This window comes from Malaclemys terrapin, chromosome 8 (assembly GCF_027887155.1).
Source record: "Malaclemys terrapin pileata isolate rMalTer1 chromosome 8, rMalTer1.hap1, whole genome shotgun sequence".
Classification (NCBI taxonomy): domain Eukaryota; kingdom Metazoa; phylum Chordata; order Testudines; family Emydidae; genus Malaclemys; species Malaclemys terrapin.
In genome coordinates, this window is record NC_071512.1 from 297208 (window position 1) to 309994 (window position 12787).

Consider the following 12787-nt stretch of genomic DNA (forward strand, 5'->3'; position numbering starts at 1 on the left):
TTCTTGGGTCTGTATTGTTCAGGAGATCTGACTGAATTATGGTAATAGTTCCTTCCTGCCTTAAAAATCTACACAAAAACAAACAACCCCCTCTCCAAAAAACCCTGGCTCCCCCTTCTTCTTGCCCTACTCCTTCCATCCTACCTGGTTCATCTTGTAGAAGTTGAGTGAGGGACGGTGCCACTTTGCATCCTCCTCATGGCACCGCTTGAGGCCATTCTTCTTTGTGTCCAGGTCACAGGGCTGTGACTGGCTGGATGGGAGGCCATGCTGGTGCCTGAGCAGTTCTGGTGTGGAGGAAGCAGAGCTCCGTGGGGAGGGCAGGAACTGGACAGGTGATAAGGAGAAGGGCTGCAAGGTCTTCTCACTCTCCCACAACATGCTGACTAGGGATTCCCGGGATAGGGTCAGACTGAAAAAGGGGGGGCTACTGCCACCACCACCTTGGACACACTGAAGAGATGCACCTGGGGCTTGGTCAAACCTGAGACTGCAGGCTCCATCGTCTGGGATCGGGGGCTGCTCTTCCAAAGCACTTTCTCCACTGCTGCCCTGATGCTTGATAGGAGTCCACACTTTGGAGCCAAGAGGCCTACAGAGGGGATGCCAGTGGAAGAAATTCTCAGGCACTGAGGGTGAGCAGCAGTGCCTTTTGGTGGGGACCATAGAGGTCTTCCCCAAGGTGAGCGGGTCCGTGGCCAGTGTTTGGGATGGAAGGCTGTTCTTCTTAGGGCAGCTGTCTTGGCTGCAAGGAGACAGACTCAGGCGGGAGTGGTGGCAACTGAAACCTGTGCTGTCCTGAAAGTGTATGCTGGGACAGGAGATCAGGTCCCGCCAGGAAGCCCTCTCTGCAAGAGACACCACAAAAGAGGGAGAGAATTAACAGCATGGCCTCTGCCTCACCAGCTGTCCTACAGTCCTGGATGAGGGACCAGTGCCACCACACCCTATCCAGTAACTTCTGATGTCCTCCAAATAACCTTTAATTGGGGAGTGGGCACTGCATGCACCTGGTAGAGAAGGGCTTGCCCCAACAAAGTCCATTTCTGACTACTGGGCTTTATAGTTTGATTCCCTTTATTCTGTGTCTATGGTAGTTCCCAGTTCCACACAAAGATGAGCACAGGCAGTCCTGACTGACTCACCATCTGGCCCCCACTGCTGTCATTACTTGATACCCATGAGAAGTTCTAGCTCTTTTAATCTTTATTTCCAAACACAGATCCCATTTTGTCTTTCATAAACTGGGAGCCCCTTGAGCACAGCTTCCCTCTGATCAGGCTGGCAAGGTGACAACACGTGGGGGCAGGTGGGACAGCAAAGAATATTCTGTTAAAGGAGTGATGTACACTGGAGGAGCAAAGCAGGTGGGAACAAAGGGACTGGTAAGCCTCCCCTGCTCCCTAATGTTGATATGCTGAAACCATGGAGAGACAAGCCTGTGCCAGACATTCTGCTCTGGCAGAAGGTGTGGACTGGGGAAAAAGCAAACAGACATCCTGCCTGGAAGTTTGGAATTGGAGGGGAAGTTGTGGCCACCTCCTCCACAATTGACATCTCTAAGTTTGAGGAACTCAGCAATGAAAATGGTGTGCTGAGCAACTGTGAGCAAGAACAAATCCTAGAACATCAAAATAAACCAAAGTGTAGCAGGTTCCACAGTTACTGACCAGTCCCTACAAACATCCCCAATTCACAAAGCCTTGATGGGGCAATACTACTTCGATCTAGAGCAAGATTTCTATCTGAGCATTGTTCTTTCCCCAACAGCCTGCTTAACTGCTGAAAATTTTCACTGAATGCAAACGATACCAAACCCTATATAAGTAGGATTGCCAACTTTGGTTGGATGAATTCCTGGAGATTTCATCACATGACAATCTTTAATTAAAGATTAATCTTTAATTCCAGGAGACTCCAGGACAATCCTAGAGGGGTTGGCAACCCTACATACAAGTGAGTAGCTAACCTAGCTGAACAACATTCAGCCCTTAGACAGATATGGATGAGGAAAGATGAGAGTTCACTGTGGGGGCTGATGAAGAAAGACGAGAGTTCACTGCGGGGGCTGCATGTTTATGAGAACTACAGGAGCCTTCCTGAAGGGCTGGCACACAGCAATCTGTGCAGCTGCATATGCAGTAGGGAGACATTTAATGCCAGAAATAATTGAGAATAATTCTGATGACATGAAAAGGCCAGAACAAAAACATGCTGAGGCGAAGAGAGTAGACCAGGACAGACAGCTTCTGGAACAGAGAATAGAGCTTTCAGACAAGAGACACAGGGAGGAGAACCTCAGAGCCCTGGGCCCCAGAAGATACTCATGCACACTTTGGACATACAGACGTACAGTGAGAATCACTCCATACAGTAAAGCACTATCAGGGCTGGAACTGTAGACAGGAGTAATATCTGGATCACTAGGCTATGCAGGCCCAACTTGTGTGACCAAGCCAATGTTATAACGGACATCAACAGTATCGCCTCGCTGGAATGGATCATTTTCCCCTTTCCCATGATCAGTAATGTTACAAGCACCTAGAGGAGAACTGCTGCCAGGCAAGAAACTATTTAAAAGGAGGGACTGGAAGCTGTTCCATTGAGAAAGTGAAAGACATATTACCAGGGAAATACTCCTCCCTCTGAGGAGGTTTCCCTCATGATTGGGAAAACGCTCTTTACTCCCCTGGAGAAAAGCTCTGAAAGCTGTTCAGGAGTCGGGATACTTTTTACTAGTTTGATACACACATATCACCGTTGAAGGTTTTATCTTGCTAGTTCATCAATCTAATCCTGTTCTAACATTCTCTCCCAGCCCAGCAATTAGCCAACTAATAGCAGCCACTAATACTGATTTTTAAAATGTTGGTTGGGCATTTTGTCCCTTCCCCTCCCTGCACTGGTTACTAGTCTTACCCTGTGTTCTCCTTCAGCAGGGACTGCATCTTGCTGTGTGTGTCGTTGGCACATAGCAGTGTGGGCGCTTCCATGCCACAACAATAAAACTACATCTGATACTACAGGGATGGGATCCAGTGCAAAATCCTAAAACTGATATGGCCAGAAAAGGGCAACAATAAAGGGATTCAATTTACTATTTAAACAAATTTCCTCTGTTCTGTTACTAAAATAACCAGAGATGATTACAAAATGTTTTTAAAATATAGCTCATACATCACTCTTTGGGGACAATGAAAAGTCAGTTTCACTCTCAGATACTTGATGCTGCAATGTTTGGTTTAGTTTTGCTGAAAATAATTGTTGCCACTGGCACTATAAAAGTAAGATAATGGAAACACTCCTATTGGCCTGATCTCTGCTAAGAGGTACTTTTGGGTGCCTAAGCAGATTGGGTAACTAATTCCCATGGATTTCAATGGAGTTAGGCACCTAATCCCACTATGCACTTTTCTGCACCTTCAGGCAGGCACCTAAATACTTTTGAGAATCTGGTCTGTGGTGACTGGAAACAATCTGTTAGCTCACTAACTACAGTTAATACTTCCTTTGTTTAATGTATTTAAAACATACTGATGTAACATGTTTTGATAAACTTACTTTTTTATGTCTCCAGCACATTTAAAATGGTTTAATTTAGCAAATAAAAACAATTTTAAAATGCTGTTTTGAGCATGTTTAATTAAGAACATAAGAACGGCCGTACCGGGTCAGACCAAAGGTCCATCTAGCCCAGTATCCTATCTACTGACAGTGGCCAATGCCAGGTGCCCCAGAGGGAGTGGACCAACGGGCAATGATCAAGTGATCTCTCTCCTGCCATCCATCTCCATCCTCTGACAAACAGAGACTAGGGACACCATTCCTTACCCATCCTGGCTAATAGCCATTAATGGACTTCACCACCATGAATTTATCCAGTTCTCTTTTAAACGCTGTTATAGTCCTAGCCTTCATAACCTCCTCAGGTAAGGAGTTCCACAAGTTAACTGTGCGCTGCGTGAAGAAGAACTTCCTTGTATTTGTTTTAAACCTGCTGCCTATTAATTTCATTTGGTGACCCCTAGTTCTTGTATTATGGGAATAAGTAAATAACTTTTCCTTATCCACTTTCTCCACATCACTCATGATTTTATATACCTCTATCATATCCCCCCTTAGTCTCCTCTTTTCCAAGCTGAAGAGTCCTAGCCTCTTTAATCTTTCCTCATATGGGACCCGTTCCAAACCCCTAATCATTTTAGTTGCCCTTTTCTAGTGCCAGTATATCTTTTTTTTAGATGAGGAGACCACATCTGTACACAATATTCGAGATGTGGGCGTACCATCGATTTATATAAGGGCAATAATATATTCTCAGTCTTATTCTCTATCCCCTTTTTAATGATCCCTAACATCCTGTTTGCTTTTTTGACCGCCTCTGCACACTGCGCGGACATCTTCAGAGAACTATCCACAATAACTCCAAGATCTTTTTCCTGACTTGTTGGGATGGAAATTGAATTCCAATTTCCATCCCAATAGTAGCTTGACACAAATCACAAGTAGAAAGTCATCTAGTAAATAAGACATGTGTCACTCTCCATTTTCTAGCACTCAAACTGGGGGGGGACACAGAATGTATTCTGGAGGGGAGGCGTGAGAAGCTTTAGGAAAAAAATACTGTGCACATTTTACTCACACCAATGAATAACTAGTAAAGTTGATTCCTCCAGACCAGGGATTCTCAAACTGTGGGTCGGGACCCCAAAGTGGGTCACGACCCCATTTTAATGGGGTCACCAAGGCTGGTGTTGGCCCTGGGCCCCAGCAAGTCTGAAGCCCAAACCCAAGCCCCACCACCCAGGGCTGAGGTTATATGCCCCCCACCCAGGGCAGAAGCCCTTGGACTTCAGCTTTGTTCCTCCCCCACCCCCGCCTGGGGCGGCCTTCGGTCCCCCCTGTGGGGTCATGTAGCAATTTTTGTTGTCAGAAGGGAGTCACGGTGCAATGAAGTTTGAGAACCGCTGCTCCAGACATATCAGGTCTTCAGAAGGCACTGTACATTTTGATAGATTTCTGTTAAGCTTGCATAGCATTATATAAAGTCGTTGCCAATCTGTACGTTAATCCGTTTGCTACAACACGGTATGCACATTTCATTTTAAGTATCTACCACAATCACAGTTTTGCTTTTGCTCTTATTATCATAGAATCATAGAATATCAGGGTTGGAAGGGACCTCAGGAGGTCATCTAGTCCAACCCCCTGCTCAAAGCAGGACCAATTCCCAACTAAATCATCCCAGCCAGGGCTTTGTCAAGCTTGACCTTAAAAACCTCTCAGGAAGGAGATTCCACCACCTCCCTAGGTAACCCATTCCAGTGCTTCACCACCCTCCTAGTGAAAAAGTTTTTCCTAATATCCAACCTAAACCTCCCCAACTGCAACTTGAGACCATTACTCCTTGTTTTGTCATCTGGTACCACTGAGAACAGTCTAGATCCATCCTCTTTGGAACCCCCTTTCAGGTAGTTGAAAGCAGCTATCAAATCCCCCCTAATTCTTCTCTTCTGCAGACTAAATAATCCCAGTTCTCTCAGCCTCCTCATAAGTCATGTGCTCCAGCCCTCTAATCATTTTTGTTGCCCTACGCTGGACTCTTTCCAATTTTTTATTACTATGGATTGTTGGCTCATTCGTGCAACAGAAAAAAAACAACTCAAGTGAAAAACAAAAAAGCCTGTTTGAATCAATGCCTTACTGTTTTTAATATTTAGTGAGAGTTGCATGTTGATTTTTTTATCGGTATAAGACTTGTGTGGTGGAGGGGAGAGAGTAAACTATTACAGACCAAAAAAAAGGGGGTATGATCAAATAAGTTTGAGAACAACTGTTCTAACGTCATAAAAAATGTAAAAATTAAGAATCCAAATGAATGTATGTTGATCTATATAATAGCTTATATAAATGTGTCTAGATATAGTATATCCTCATGGTTGGCAGAAAGTAGTATCAAATTTAGTATGAAGTTTATATTGAGTTGCAATTCTATAGATTTCAATGGTTATATCAACCAATGCAAATGAACCGCTCTTTAGAAAAATAATTAAAAGTACAAATGCAAAACAAGATTAAAATCAATTATTTAAAGTTTCCTGCTTGCTGACTTAAATCATTAATAAAAATCAGTTATTTAAATCACGGATTTAAGTCAAGCGATCTTACTGATCACCAATGGCTGTTTCAGTGCTGGTTCAACACAGCAGGATGCAAACTAGGGAAGCTCAGATGAAAGAGGAGCAGGGACAGGGTATGGGGAGAGAGAAGATTTGCTAATGTAAATCTTAGGTTCAGGACTGGACAAGCAGGGAGGAGCTATCACACAATTTCCCTTTGGAAAATTACTTTGGAGCCTGCAGCAAGGTATGGTCTGGGAGCAAAACTGAGATTTGCTGATGCAGGAGAGGGGTCAAGAACTTCAAGCCCTCCTTAGTCCCAAACACATTTTCAAGTTAACTACCCAAACAGAGTGAAATTCCAAACAGCAACTTCTGCTTCCTTCCCTAGACAGGAAGAAGAGCTCTGTGTAGCTCAAAAGTTTGTACCTTTCACCAACAGAAGTTGGTCCAATAAAAAGGTATTCCCTCACCTATCTTCTCTCTCTCAAATAGCAACCTGTCAGTTTCAACATGCTGCTATTGCAATGCTCAAACAACTCATGCATTACTCCAGTGCTTCCGCCTCTCTTCTCTCATGCCCACATCCCCCTCACCTTTCAGGAGCAGAGATCCAAAGCAGGCACCAGAGTTATGCACAGAGGCCAATGATCCCAAAGGAGAGACTGGGGTTTTAAGTAGCAGAGATTCCTCCCCACCCCCAAACAAAAAAAAGTTTGCTCTGGGCATAAGACCACAGGTGAGATTTCAGGCATAACAAATTTGTTTTGGTTAATATTTTGGGGGTTGGAAGAGGAGACAAAAACCAGGCTTATTACAAAAAAGTTAGTAACATGCTGAACTATGGAAAATCATAGAAATGTAGGACTGGAAGGGACCTCAACAGGTCATCTAGTTCAGTCCTTAAGCATTACCTAGACCAGCGTTTCTCAACCTTTTTGATACCATGCTTGCTGCCTTCCTAAACTGTGTCAGGTAGATCGCAGGGACCGGGGCCAATCCATGGACTGGTTGTTGAGAAACACTGGTCTAGACCATTCCTGGCAGATGTTTGTCTAACCTGTTCTTACAGAGATTCCACAACCTCCCTAGGTAATTTGTTCCAGTGCTTTTCACTCTTACAGCTAGGAAGTTTTTCATAATGTCTAACCTAAATCTCTCTTGATGCAATTTAAGCCCATTGCTTCTTGTCCTGTTCTTAGTAGTTAAGGAGAACAATTTATCACCCTCCTCATTTAACACCCTTTTTACATACTTGAAGATTGTTATCATGTCTTCCCTTCTCCAGACTACACAAACCCAATTTTTTTCAATCTTCCCTCACAGGTCATGTTTTCTAGACCTTTTATCATTTTTATTGCTCTTCTCTGGACTTTCTCCAATTTGTCCACATCTTTCCTGAAATGTGGCACTCAAAACAGGACACAATACTCCAGTTGAAGCCTTATCAGTGCGGAGTAGAGTGGAAGAATTATTTCGTGTCTTCCTTACAACAGTCCTGCTAAGATACTTTCTCCTCATAACAACTTGCCTTTCATCCTAAGGGATCCCAAAGACCTCTACAAAAGAGAAAAAGATGAACGCCTCCCAAGGTTTGCTGCCCACACAGCAGGTATGCAGCCACTTCCATGGCAGGGACAACAGCCTCAATAAGAGCGCAATCAGCACTGCACAAGAGTTTAGGGCTGGAGTGAATTGGAATGCTGAATCCCACCAAAACTGCATGGAGAATTTTGAGGGCAGAATCTGATTAACTGAGTTGGGGCCACAGGTTAAGCTCTCAAATGCTTGGGGCTATTTAGTGACCACAGGTCACACAGGCTCCAATTTTACAGCTAGCCTGAAAGCTAACAAATCTTGCAGCACAGCGCCCACTGACGCCACACTGGGACCTTGGTTCAGTACAGATGCAGAATGTGGACTCCTCCTCCCCACAACTAAAAATAATTTTGATACCATTTCCAACATGGACTAAACCTGCAAGGTTGAGGAAGAGAAACATCTTACCAGGCTGACGTTGAAGGATGTGCATTTCAGCTCTTCCAGACTCTGTTTCTGCAGTCGCTCTGCAATCATGACTCCTTGAGGCCTGGCACCAAGACCACCTTAGAGCCCCCAGCTCCTACCTCCTGCCATCTTTCCTCCAACTTCAGCAAGTCCAGTCTTGTTCAAGGGCCATCATGCTGCTACTGTACCTATGAACTACCATCTTCATCCCTGGCTAGACACCTCTCACTCCATCCCCACCGACCCTATAACACAAACAGGCACGTTAGCAACATCAGGCACAGCCCCAAGGTCAGAGAACCTGCTTGTGCACCCCAGGCTTGCTACTTAGAGCCCGAGAGAGAAAAATACTGGTGCTCTAAGTCTCCTTGAATGAAACTAAGCCCCAGATAGCCTGAAACAAGCTATTGATACTTATTTGAGCCACAGAATCACCTCACCCAGAATCATAGCCTTCCCAGGCCCAGAATACACTAGCTCATCACCATCCCGTAAGGATCTGTTTCATCACTTTCTGGGACAATTTAGGTTTTTGCTTGCCTCACTAAGCTCTAGCTGCTTCTATCACCCTATCCGATGTAGGCTTCTTTCCTTCAGCCCCCACATCCCAGGCACACTTCATGAGCCCAACCTCTACAGCTAGCCCTCATCTTCCTCCCGTAATCCCAGGACCAAGCAAGTTGTAAGTCGAGCTTCTGGTTTCTGCACCAACCAAGTGAACCATTCTCCCTCCTTAACAGTTGGAGTGTCATCTCCTTTCCCCAACCCTGAAGCAACTTTGGTAAACAAACTCCCCACCCCAAGCATAGGGCAGCAGGTGGAATCAGCAATCTTATTGTGACCCAATAAACATTCTGCCCTTTCAGTAATTACAATAACTAATGGACAGGCTGCACAGTGCTCCTGAGGCCTAGTCCCAGTTTTGCCACAGGCTCCCTGTGTTATCTTGGGCAAGTCATGTCCGCTCTTTCTGCCTCAGAGTGCCCCACTAACATTAGTAAAGCACATTACGCTCCTCTGGCAGGTGCCATTAAAGAGTGCAAAGCATTATTTATACCAGGGGTTTGTAGCCTTTTTCTTTCTGAGGCCCCCCAAACATGCTATAAAAACTCCACAGCCCACCTGTGCCACAACAACTGTTTTCTGCATATAAAAACCAGGGCTGCCATTGGGGGTAGCAAGGAGGGTGACTGCTTGGGGCCCCATGCAACAGGGGCACCACAAAGCTAAGCTGCTCAGGCTTCAGCTTCAGCCCATGATGGTGGTGGGGCTCGGGGGGGCTTTGGCTTTCTGCCCTGGGCCCTAGAAAGTCTGATGCCAGCTATGCTTGGTGGACACCCTGAAACCTGCTCACGGCCCCGCAGGGGGCCTCGGACCCCTGGTTGAGAACCACTGATTTATACAATTTAATCTCATCAGGTGCAAACTCCAGGATCCACATGGGGCAAAGCCACCAACAGGCAGCAGCACCTCACTTAATACCAGAAGCCAGATGCAGCGCCCCTTGCAGCTTCGGTTAGTGACTACCACAGAACAGGCTGACTTGGGTTTAAGGCATCTGTCTGTGAACACTTAGTGTCTCAGGCTGGGTCTACACTACCCGCCTGAATCGGCGGGTAGAAATCGATCTCTCGGGGATCGATTTATCGCATCCCGCCGACGCGCCAATCGATCCCCGAATCGACGCTCTTACTCCACCAGCGGAGGTGGGAGTAAGCGCCGTCGACGGGAAGCCGCAGAGGTCGATTTTGCCGCCGTCCTCACAGCGGGGTAAGTCGGCTGCAATACGTCGAATTCAGCTACACTATTCACGTAGCTGAATTTGCGTATCTTAAATCGACTCCCCCCTGTAGTGTAGATGTAGCCTCAGAGGAGGAAGCCAACAGCACCTAGCTTCTTTCCCACACACAACATGCAACAGCAAGAGGGAATTGATTTGCCTAACCTAGTGCAAGCTACAGCAGGAAGCACACACCAAGGCTGTGAGCAGAGAAATCTCCAAAGCAGAAAGCAAAACCAAACAGCCAACCTAACCCTATGGCCCTTTTTGCTGTAAAAGGAGCCCAACTGCTCTGATCCCTTTGCCACCTGCATCAGCTGTCCAGGGAGTGGGCATCTCCCATTCTCAGACTAAACCCTTTCAAGTCAACTCACCCCTCCTGCATCCAGGACGCTGCTGGGCCCAGTCAAACCTCAACCCAGAGAAACAATGTGCTCACCCCTGAGCCACTCCGAACATGCCAAGTGCCAACTGATCCCACAGATCACATGAGCAGAAAGAGGGACAAAGGCTCACAGGCTACAGTGCCAGGCACCCTAGTGATGAGGAGAGGGCTCCCGGCAGGGGCTGAGAAAATCAAACACAGACACTGAAGCAGAGCAAGGTCACCCGATGTCCAGCTCCAGTCATTCCACCACAATGGCAATACCAGACCAGCAGAGAAGGTGCCAGCCTCAGGCCCCCTTCTCCCCCACTGACCCCAGAGCAGCACTAGGGGACATCAGCCCAGCCTCCCCCTGCTGCCTCAGGGTTGGCTCTGACACTTGTATCTGAAAGTGGCAGGAGGCTGCTAGCTGGGGCGGGGGGTGTGGGGCACGCAGGGCTGCCAGCTGAGGGCCCGGAGGAGGCAGGGGGCTGTCAGCAGGGGTGGGGGGGGGGGGGCGGAGGAGGCAGGGGGCTGTCATCCCGGGCGGGGGGGGGGGGCGCAGCTGGGGACCCAGAGGAGGAAGGGGGCTGTCAGCCGGGGCGGGGGGGAGCGCAGCTGGGGGCCCGGAGGAGCCAGGGGCTGTCAGCCGAGGCGGGGGGGGGGGCGCAGCTGGGGGCCCGGAGGAGCCAGGGGCTGTCAGCCGGGGCGGGGCGGGGGCGCAGCTGGGGGCCCGGAGGAGGCAGGGGGCTGTCAGCCGAGGCGGGGCGGGGGCGCAGCTGGGGGCCCGGAGGAGGCAGGGGGCTGTCAGCCCGGGCGGGGGGGGGGGGCGGAGGAGGCAGGGGGCTGTCAGCCGAGGCGGGGGGGGGGGGCGCAGCTGGGGGCCCGGAGGAGCCAGGGGGCTGTCAGCCCGGGCGGGGGGGGGGGGCGCAGCTGGGGGCCCGGAGGAGCCAGGGGGCTGTCAGCCCGGGCGGGAGGGGGGGCGCAGCTGGGGGCCCGGAGGAGCCAGGGGGCTGTCAGCCGGGGCGGGGCGGGGGCGCAGCTGGGGGCCCGGAGGAGGCAGGGGGCTGTCAGCCGGGGCGGGGCGGGGGCGCAGCTGGGGGCCCGGAGGAGGCAGGGGGCTGTCAGCCCGGGCGGGGGGGGGGGGGCCGGAGGAGGCAGGGGGCTGTCAGCCCGGGCGGGGGGGGGGGGGCCGGAGGAGGCAGGGGGCTGTCAGCCGAGGCGGGGGGGGGGCCCGGAGGAGCCAGGGGGTCACCGAGGCCAAGGCGCCCCGCCGCCCCCGGTTGTTCCTGGCGATGGGACCAGACAAGCTGCCCCGCGCCACAGACCGAGGGGGCCAGTCCGGGACCCACCGCGCCGGGCAGCTCCGCTCCGAGCCAGCGCCGGGCCCGCCCGCCACGCGCCCGCTGAGGCCGAGCCGGAGTCACCAAGCGGGGTCCGGCGCGGCCCCACCTCGGGGCTCCCCCCGCACCCGGCTCCGCCACAGCCCCGGCGCCTCCCCCTTCGGACCGTACCGTGCAGCAACGGACGACGGGAACTGTAGTCTGGGGGGGCGTCCGAGCGGCCCCCCCGCCGACCCCCTTCGTTCCTTCCCGCACCAGCATCACCCCTCCCCCCCAGCCTCCCCCCCCCCCATAACCCCACACAAAACCAGCCCCTTCCCCCCAGGACCCACATCCCCTCTAGCCCCCCCGCAGAGAAAAGGGAGTAGCTCAACACAAGGGGAGGCAGAGTCTCGGCTCCCCATCCAGCCTGGGGTGGGAGGGACTGGGAGGCAGCAGGAGAGGCCCCTTCCCACCCTGTAGCCAGCAGCAGGATGGGGGGCTCTCAGCCCCCCAAGGAATGTGTTGTCAGGGCAGGATGTGGAGAAACATCACCTGTTCCCATGGTGGGGTCATTGGCAGGGCATATGACTTTACAGCAGGAGCCAGCAGGGAGTGGAGTTTTCCCTCTAGCCCAGATCTGCACAGGCCGCACCCTCTCTGCCCAGATTGCACCTGCCCTGGATTTCAAAGCCTCGGAGCCCTTTCCCAAGGCTGAAGGAAAGTGCTAGGTGGTAACTAGAGCGTGGCCTGGCCAGAGCCTCCTGCCTAGCTCATCATAGTCAATCGTGGAGGGGTTGGATGGTGCAGATCGCCACGGACCTGTTCACAGTAAATATTTAATCATCTTCACCTCTAACCAATGGCAAGAAGGGCAGTAGCAACCCCTAAGGCAACATTAACCCTTAGGCAAGGTAAACTTCCTCCCTTAAGACTCATGGTTTCCTTGTTCCTTTTGTGGTCTCCTCTCCCCCACCACTTCTCCTCTCAGCTGGATGTGACAAACTGCTGCCAAGAATTTCCCCTCGTCGCTGGTCTGGCTGCTCCTACAGATCAATGCACAGAGGGATATCTTTACTTAGCTTGTGGAGTGCCCACACTAGGGGAAGGATCACAACTCCCCATTATCTGAGTCCTCATGAATTGCCAAAGCCACCCTGAACCTGCCTGCGGTGAGCAGAGCCCCAGAGGCCTA

At 50.3% G+C, this 12787-nt stretch overlaps 1 protein-coding gene across 5 annotated transcripts in view; it reads right to left on the bottom strand.

Annotated features, from left to right (window-relative positions):
• The window catches only part of FAM53C (family with sequence similarity 53 member C), a 13825-nt gene extending 1990 nt beyond the window's left edge, over window positions 1-11835 (bottom strand). Inside the window, exons 1-3 of one of the 5 annotated variants that reach the window (XM_054038687.1) lie at window positions 11785-11835; window positions 8127-8371; window positions 145-848 (exon numbers count right to left, since the gene is read on the bottom strand). In XM_054038687.1, the coding sequence (XP_053894662.1) occupies window positions 145-848; window positions 8127-8151 (729 nt within the window). In that variant the 5' untranslated portion in view covers window positions 8152-8371; window positions 11785-11835. Of the gene's footprint in view, window positions 1-144; window positions 849-8126; window positions 8372-10280; window positions 10761-11622; window positions 11735-11784 lie in introns of those variants that run through there. The other 4 variants (XM_054038686.1, XM_054038688.1, XM_054038685.1 and 1 more) reach the window with 4 other exon arrangements.
• Between the last annotated feature and the right edge of the window lie 952 nt (window positions 11836-12787).